The sequence below is a fragment of the Alosa alosa genome, chromosome 14 (assembly GCF_017589495.1).
Source record: "Alosa alosa isolate M-15738 ecotype Scorff River chromosome 14, AALO_Geno_1.1, whole genome shotgun sequence".
In the NCBI taxonomy this organism is placed as follows: Eukaryota; Metazoa; Chordata; class Actinopteri; order Clupeiformes; family Clupeidae; genus Alosa; species Alosa alosa.
The window spans coordinates 11271719-11281388 of NC_063202.1; the positions used below are offsets into that span (position 1 = coordinate 11271719).

The window sequence follows — 9670 nt, forward strand, 5'->3', positions numbered from 1 at the left end:
CTTACAGCTTTAGCTTATACTGTACTCTCTTCATCAGAATCACTATTTCCAAGCTACACTAAGAAAAGGGAAAATAGCAGAGTGTTGGGGCTAACACTTGTCTCAAGAGGCCCACTTCAGACAGGCTTCACAGTCTGCAATTAGTCTAAACCTAATTTTGATTAAGAGCTCAATGAAATCACTTAGGCTACTAGTGGTTGACAGGTGCAAGAAAAATGCTTTCATCTGCAGCAATACAATTGGAAGGGTCTCCCCTGTTGGGCAGCTGTGTGTAGCATAGCAGGTGCTGATTAGGTTAGCTAGCACCAGGCTAACAAGGGTGTCTCCTGTTCCCGGGCGCTAAGGTAAACAGTCTCAATTATCACCCTTCATCAGGAATACCCAAATGAGCAGGCAGTCTTTCCTCACACCAGCCAAAGGACAAAATTTGAATCTCAAAGACTGACCTCAATTCATGCCATCAATGGGTTTCAACAGGCCACATCTTTCTAACAGGAAAGTTACACACACAGAATGCGAGAGAGAGAGAGTAAGGGAGAAAAAGCAAGCCAGAGAGAGAGAGAGAAAGACAAAGGACAAGCAAAGGAGGGACAGAAACAAAGGCAACCCAAGATGCTTCAGCCAAACTCTAAGCATCAGCTTGGCTATTTCAGAGGCGGTCTGTAGCCGAGATGGGGTCCCTGTTGGGCAGAATATAATGCTTCCCGATAGTCCTCCCCAGGGTGCTGTGCCGCCACCCGTGTCCTCAGCCAACACAGCTCTGCACAACAACCACCTCAAACTGACAGTACAAAAATAAAAGCCAGATTATGGGATCCTTTCATTTCTGTGTGTCTTTTCGGAGTGCTGGGATTATTATGTGAAGTGTGAAAAAAACACTGTCATGGTTTCTGCAGTTTCTCAAGCTGCCGTTGTGAAGCAGTGAATTTCCACTGGAGGACTCACTGCTTTAAACACAGAAACAATACCGGCGGCTCAGAGTGATTATTATTGTTAATAGGCGGCTTCTGTCTGCACCATCTACTGTTTATGTGCCCCTCTTGCTCCTTTGAAGCTACAGATCCACAGATCTTACATGAGGGGAGGCCCAGAGCTGCTGAATTCTTCACAAGGCCGCTGTAAGCTCAGCGTGCACTCTGTGAGAACACGATCTGGACGCACCAAGCAATCGTGCGGAGTGCTCTCGGTGCCTGTGAGAACACGGCCTGGACGCACCTAGCATTCTGTGAGAAAACAGCCTGGACGCACCTAGCGTTCTGTGAGAACACAGCCTGGACGCACCTAGCGTTCTGTGAGAACACAGCCTGGACGCACCAAGCAATTGTGCTGAGTGCTCTCGGCGCAGGTCACACAGTCTTGTTTTCTGCCATGCTATCGTGTGCTGCAGGATCCAGATGCATCCAAGTGACCACAACAGATCTGCAAACCAGTGAGGGAAGACAGCCACGGTATTAAACTGTTCACACTTTACTAGTTTACACATTACTTTATTAGTCCGTGCCACTGATTCATACAAAAATGAAAAAGGTGTCATTTCTGTAACAGAATGAAACCATTATTACTTGTAAAACTGCTTGCATAAGAGCAGATCTTGTGGTAGACAAGGCAAGGGCAAAGTGCTTCAGCAGATCTTGTGGTAGACGAGGCAAGGGCAAAGTGAGTCTTTATTCACCTTACCATGCATCAACTGAATGAATTAGCAACTGAATGGCTTAGGCCTGAGCTACATAAAGTACACTGAACTTGAGCCTGAGCTACATAATGTACACTGACGTAGCCTCGATGTTGGCTTGTGGCTTCAATGGTTTCTGGATAATGCTCTGTACCAAGTAACTAATATGTTATTTCCAGGTGAGGTGAGACTAACCCCCACCACATTCCAAATCAAGGTCACTGACCTGCGAGCCATCATGACAGCCTCCCGCAGTGGCCCTGGGTGGTCAAAGTGTGCTCAATGTCAACAGCACCTTCACGACCCGACGGCCTTTGCCAACTCTCCTTCATGGGAACTTGCTGGCTTCAAAATATATTTTTTTTTTGGTTTTGGATGTGCTGCCAACTTTGACAGAGATGCGGTCAAGCAAACAATTTATCATAATAACAACAAGTTACATACAAACCAAAACAAGGGTATTGGTAAATGTGTACCACAGTGACCAAAGCAGCAAAACCATAAAACTACTTAAAAGGTGCTCTAAGCGATGTCACAGGCTCCAAAAACAGCTACAAAACAACTTGGGCAAACCTTGCCCATAAAAACATAACAAACTGTTCCAGCAAATCACTGACGAGATGCGCGTTTAGGTGAGTTTCAATTGCACAGGAGGGAGGGGGAGGAGGTAGCAAGCTAGCTTTCTGTTTTGTTTGAACGTCAACAAAAGTGACATTACCCAGCATCGCTTAGAGCACCTTTCAACCTTTTATGTCTAAATCTCTGGTTTTTATTACTTTACACATAACACAGGATTTCCCAAAAGGGGAATCACCTCCTTCAAGGTGCCACCCAGATATCAGCCCCAGTCGTTCTAGCAAATGTCAACATCCCAGAGGGCTAGCTTGTGGCCACAGGGATGGGAGATGTTATCAAAAGCAGTTCACAGTGCACAGACTCAAAGCACTATTACATTTTCATCATGTCAAAGAAACCGACATCTGGATGAACCATCATTGCTGACATGTCCCATAAACACACAATCCTGCTCCATATAAACCTACCGATCCAGACATGAGCTCACAACAACACTATGTTCGTCTTCATTTACATCCGGCTACTAAATAGTAGCCCCATCAACAGCTTGCACAATCTGACGACTGCAAGAGGGGGAGATGCCAAGACAGCTTGTGTGTGCGGTAGATGCGGGTAAAGAATAACATCAGCAAGTCCGTCTCTATTTTTCTCTCTCTATTTCTGTGTGTGAATGGGTTAAAATCTTAAACGAATCAACGTCACCATAGCCTAAGGCTACAGGCCCTCTCACTACCATACAGTTCATGTGTCTCACTTAAGATTGTACAGTAAGTGAGGCCAGTTAAACGACTGTAAAAGACGAGACAGAGCACAAGGTAGCGTCAGGTCATGTTCTCCACCATTAGGGTAGAGACACCAATAGAAACAAACAAATAAACAAACCTAGTACAAAATGAATGCATCATGCAAATAGTGGCAAACCCAAACAGTACAGCTTTTGTCTGGACACCAGCTGCCCAGGGTGGGTATGACTTATACACATGGAACACATGGAAACCTGACTAATTCACCTGATCCATGCTGTTGTTCCTTTTTAACAATGAACCATATCTCCAACCTGACTTCCAGCATTTGAAATAAGCTACTAGCTGCCAAAACCCTAACAGCTGAACGTCTCCTACTTCATGCATCATAGGTTGTGGGTACGTCATTCACACTTACACACACACGTTGGAGGAAGGCCTCATCGCGCAGCGAATATCGTCAGAAGACTCTACTGACCATATCCCTGCATCCCAGAGATGGTTACATAATCAGAGGCTCCCAAACCATGACGCTGCACTAAACTGTTAAAGGCTCAAGCATGGCACTGCACTAAACTGTTAAAGGTAGGGCTGGGCGATATATCGGTATTACGACTACGACCGATATATTTTTGAAAACGATATGTAGTTGAGACAATATCGTAATACCGGTATTATGTCAAATAATGGGCCATTTTATAAAAGCCACTTGCTCTTCTGTGTTCAGACCATTCAGATAGCCGCAGTCGCAGCACTACAAACTTTCAAACATGACGGACACCGAGTCAGATTTTGTTTCCCTTGATCAGAGGTTGGTGCTGATGCCTATTCCGTCGGCACATCAACGGCTAGACCGAGAATTCTCGTTGTAAAAAATCAAAATTCCAATGGAGCTCCAAGCGGTTTTGTACACGCAGATTTAAGTTACAACACTGTTTACAGCTCTTCGACTCACGGTAAAATGTCATTTTTGGTACATAGCTTGCTTGCGTTTAGCGATATACAGTAGCAGATCTAAAGTTCTCAGGGAGACAACCTACACGCTGATTTTATCAAGAGGATATGCACACGACTCGCGAGCAGTTAGGGCATAATTTTTTATTAGCGGAAAAGATTCTTTCAGGTCACCTTTTGCAAGCTTTTCAAGCTGCAGACTGCCGTATTCGGTTTTGGATGACATTTAAAAACACAAGCGTATGCGTAACATGTCACACATAGGCATTGCACATGAACCCATGCGGTGGGTGCAGTGTGAGCATATCAGCAAATAAAAGCCAATCATTAAAAACACCATTGGTTTGCAGGCCAACTATAACCTGACCCTAGCCAGATGAATTTCGCTCCGCCTAGCTCCACTCATCTATCTGGAACCGATCCATTGAAGTGTTGCTTCAGAAGGCTGGGCCTAATCAAAAATTGCTTGCATATGATTGAATAAGCCACTTGTCCGTCATCTATTGACGCATACTTCAACCACTCACATCGAAGCCAACCCGTGGACGCTTAATAACAGTCTCACAGTCGCTTCTACGCTATGTCACATCTAGGAAACTCCCGCCCTGCGTCCTGATTGGCTGTACCATAAAATCGGTTGCAGAAATCACTCTCAATGGAAGAGGTCCCAGATGGATGTGAGTGAAGCTAGGCGGAGCTAAGCGGAACGAAATTCATCTGGCTAGGGTCAGGTTAGGCCAACTGTCCCTTGTAAAACAAATCTGTTTCAGGTCCCAGTTTTCATAACAAAAGCAACATAATGTTACACAATATGCTTTGTGAGTGGAGAGGGAGCATCATGCTGTTGATAGCATTAATCCCTCCATGGCAACAGTGGATTAACAACGTGGCAGAAATAGGGAAGACTAGTGATATTAAACTGTTTCCATTATGAGCACTCTATTCTCAAAGTCATCACTGGAACACTAATTGTCCAACAGGATAAGCAATGGACCATTTTGTGTCACAGTGTGCTTTTTCGGACAAATAATGATAGTGGACAGAAATAACAATTCGCTCACCATCCAGAACAAATAATATATAATCTACGTCTATTATCTTAAAATAAATATTTAGGCCTAATTCAAATGCACCGTCTTAACATGTCATATGCTCTCCGATGGGTTTATGCATCTATTGCCAATTAACCGGAGACAAAACACTTCCATTTGTTCAGCTAGGCCAGGGGTGGGCAAACCTTTTGGCTCAAGGGCCAAATTGGGTTTTGAAAATTGGCTGGCAGGGGGGCGCACAACAGCCCACCACCCCCCCCCCCACACCCCCACACACACACACACACACACACACACACACACACACACACTACACACTACACACACATAAAAAAATTAAAAAAAATAGCCTATAATTTAGTATGAAAAGTACTTCTTTTAAAATATGAATTGCTTAAAAATACTGCTAATTTTATGTTGTTTAACAAATGTATACATTTTTAAGACAGTGGCTTTAATTCACGTTTATTTCTCAATGATCTTCTGCCTGCTCCGCTATGGCTAGTGCTGTATCTACGGCTGGGCCCTCTCACAGTTTTTAAATGGTCAGTAGTGGGAACTACTGTTACCTTCATGATTTCCTTTTAAAAGTTTCTTATAAAAAGGAGATATCAATTATCAACAATGACAAGCCAGCTGGAACCTGTGGCTCTCTCTCCCTCTCGTGAGTGCAGACGCGTTCCCAATTAAATGGATCGCATAATGTTCACGTTAGATCTGCTGCAAAGGAGATAACTAAGAGTTAACTTCGTTTAACATGATGTTATCTCTATTTAACATGATGTTTTGACATTGACATTGTAAACGTTCTCTAAGGGGGGGTGAAAAGCAGTTTGCAGTAAAGCTAACCAACGTCGCCTCTATCGCAGGAAAAAAATAGCGAGCAGCCTGATAACCAAATGAAATGCTCAGCGGGCCGGATGAAAGTGCTTGGCGGGCCGCAGTTTGCCCACCCCAAGCTAGGCAGTAAAGGCTGAAGGATGGAGATTTTCAGTAACACCCCATCCCTAAAGGATGTGTCACACACAGTGTGGCAATGAGGAAAGACACACCTTCCAAACCTGACGATAAGGCCCAGGCAATTATAGTTCTGAAAGAGAATAGAACAGTTTGCCAAATGTCTTACTTTTGCAGGACAATGAATGCAACAATAAAACACATGCAAGGATAACATACTGAGGCACATAATTATGGGGTAATGTTAGTCATCATTGCTCCTCCTCACCTCTCCTCACCAACAAAACCACACCTTTTTCCAGTTCTGTCTCTCTCTCTCTGTCTCTCTTTCACTCACAAAGGTAAATTTACATTCCAACGGAAACATTTCCATTGAGAACCTGTACCCCGCTGCTGCATGTCATTTTTGCATGCTGGCGTTCCCTCTGTCTGACTGCAAATAGAGGACGCATACCGGCCCAAGGCTCTCTCCATTGAGCACAGGGGCGAGGATCACAGGGTAGGTAAGGTTGCCTGTGCACCTGTGTTTGCAGGACCAGGCATCCTGTTCTGAAGCAGGCCATGCTGAGGCAGCAGAGGGCCTGGATGTTTCCTGCACCCGGCCCAGGTGAAGGAGGGCTTTGTGTGGTGCTGGTTGAAAAAGCAAGGCAGATAGGGGCCCCTGTGGCCAACCTCGATGTGAACGCTTGCTTTAATGGGGCCCTCTGCCACGCGAATACGTGACACGTGACACACACGCACACACAGCTACTAAGTAAGGAGTGAAAACAAGGCCAAATATGTTATTTTAGTCTGTATGTTGGTGCATGCATTTTGGTGCCTGTAAATTTACATGACTGCAGATGCGCTGGAGAAACAAATGTTTATCACCGATCAAGATTAAGAAATCATTTTGCAGATCATTCTGTAAAGCAATTTAATAATAAAAAAAAGAGCCTTTCTTCAACAGCAATGAATAAAAATAGAAAACACAGTTACAATCTAACAGCTCTTTCTGGTGCAGTGTCCTTGAGACTTGTAATCTAAACCACAAATGGTGAAGAACAGCGCTACACACACAACGGATGTCAGATGAGAGTCTAGCATGTGGAGAGTCCAGTCCACTTAAAAGAAAAGACAAAAGCAATTTTGACAGATAGCAGCCTTTTTTCAATGATGGAGTTAAGGACAAGTATTTACTTAAAACAAATATGCATGTCTGATAACCACATAGCCAGTGGTGCAAAGTGACTTGTGTCATGTGTGGGCTTGTGCATCCTACAAGGACAGTTCACTCTACATAGGCTGCATTTTTCCTGCCACAAAAATCAATGGTACTGTTACTGAAAGTGGAAGTCACTATGATTCAAAAACACAAAGACACCATTCATTCATTCCCTCAACATGTGCTCCAAACAGCCAAGAATATTACTCAAGTGAGATGAAATGGTGAGCAACTGACTAAGACCACTGCAAAAACGAATTGCCATATGATATCACCTTCATGATTTTCAGAAATGTAATTAAACCTTTAATTTAATTGGGGTCACATATTAAACAGTATGACATTTAAACTGTAAAAAAAAAAAAAAAAAAAAAATCACACTACCTAATTTAGAAAAAATAAACGGTTTTTTTTACACATACTCTGAAAATAAAATCTTAACAAAAGTATACCCATGTTGTTCACTAAAATACTAGTTAGTAGCCTACAAAAAACAGGTTTTCTGTTCTGTTCTATTTGCAGCAAGGTAAAAAGCAGCACAGCAAAGCCAAACACAAAGTTATTTGCCATTCAAATGCATAACTGCACACTGAACACCACCACAGAAGAGAGTAAAACGTTAGCCTGGATAGCTTTGTGGATTTGTGAGTGAACAAGTCCGTACCTTAGAATTTCCTCACTCCGACCACCCACATCATGGTAGCTCACCCAACTAACTGCGTTAGCTGCTAGAGAATCTCATCCGGTCGAAAGTCTAGAGTTGCTAAATTACATGCAAACTGTCAGCTAAATGCTAAGAGATTTTGCTATACTTTGCTTAACTTTAGGGTTACAAATTGCCTTACCCTTGAAACAGTGAGGTCCGTCATAAGTTGCTCAAAGGCCCGTGTCTCCTCCGCTTGTTTCTGATTGTGCAGGGCAATCTTTTCGCTGAATTTCCTCGGGTTTGACCCACTCGAGCTCGGGGATCCCGACATTGTGAGGGCCGCAGAGTTAAACAACTTAACTTGACAAAGGTAGGAGTTTAGAGTTGGAGCAAAAGTCACAAGTCTGACCAACAGTCCATTGTCGGGATTCGTGAAGAGATTTCTCCAAAGTGTTGAAAGAGACAAAATCGTTGGACGCTTGTTTACTTGCTGTCAAGCTTATAAAAACATTCGTTAGCTAGCTAACTTGCTAGTCCAACAGCCACTTACGCTAGAAAAACAAACTAAAACTAAAAATTCGAGAAGAAATATACGGGGATAACTCCCAAAGCAGCTCCGACACACTTTGCACTAGAAGTTAGCAATTTGGGGAAAATCCCGTTGCGACCACTAAACTCCGAGACACAAAGTAACTTGTTAAAGTGTGCTAAAATAGCAAATACAATTCAAATGGAAATGCCACCTACTTGGCTAATTGGGCAACTTGTTAAGCCAGCGCAGTTTTCAAGCTAACAAGCCTGCGTTAGCATGGTTGAGTAGCCAGCTATTCTAGCTAGTTTATTGTGCGCATCGTTTTACCATATAACACAAGTAAACTCAACTCACTATCAACGAATTTGACAACATAAAACAACTGATATAGTGGTTACAAATTTACTACACCAAAATCTGAAGCAGTCATTGTAGTTGTTTGATAACTGACAACTTGATTTGACAGATTCAAACAGCTAACGGTAGCGTAACCGAAGGTTCGGTAATACTAATCTTAGCAAAGGACTTGCTAACTGGCTAAAGTTGTACCAGCTTCTGCTAGCTAGCACGCTAACTATTTGGCGAGCTAACCTGTCATTGACATATTTTGTTGCGCCACAACCAGGAAAACCTAAAAAACAACATTCACGTTTGTTTTTTCTATGCAAAATGCACAACTGTAAACGGAGTGCTATAATTGTAACAATGTTGCGACACCAAGGTAACGTTAGCTCGTTAAAGCGTCTGTGCTGAAACGTTGGCAAGCTTATTCCCTAGCCAACATAAGCAATGTTAAGTTTATCAAAAATAACGTTAGAGTTCCCCCCAACAACCGCTCACGCAGTAACAATTATGAATTGGCTCCTGAGAAATATCAACTTCCCAAACTTTGAAGTTTTCATTTAATCCACGAAAAACGTAAATATCCTCGCATCTGTAGATTTCGGTATTTCAACAAGTGGTTGTGCAGAGAACGCTACGCAAAACAAAACACTAAAATAGCTTTTATCTTATAGCCAGCGTGTGTCTTTCTCCAACATTACAGTATAACGCCACTTTCACGGTGCAACATGCAATTTCATAACCTGCAACCAGATCAAATATGTCTGTGATCAAATAATCTCTCTATTATTATTCCGTGATATTCCTTCTTCCAATGCCATGTACTCCTTTTCAGTGTCCTTTATAGCATGTTCATCACTCCAGAAGTCGACGGCGTTTTCACTTTTTGAAGTTCTGACTCCTCGGCTACGTTTGTTTGGTATACCAAGATCCCTTACTCAAAGCGCAAATAGCACGAAAACAGTACCTTCCTTAAAACTGCGAAACAACTT

General features: G+C 42.9%; 1 protein-coding gene across 3 annotated transcripts in view; it reads right to left on the reverse strand.

Annotated features, from left to right (window-relative positions):
• The window catches only part of crtc3 (CREB regulated transcription coactivator 3), a 48554-nt gene extending 38884 nt beyond the window's left edge, over nt 1-9670 (reverse strand). The window contains exon 1 of one of the 3 annotated variants that reach the window (XM_048262242.1): nt 8004-9670. In XM_048262242.1, coding sequence (XP_048118199.1) covers nt 8004-8135 — 132 coding nt within the window. In that variant the 5' untranslated portion in view covers nt 8136-9670. The remainder of the gene's footprint in view (nt 1-8003) is intronic. The other 2 variants (XM_048262241.1, XM_048262243.1) reach the window with 2 other exon arrangements.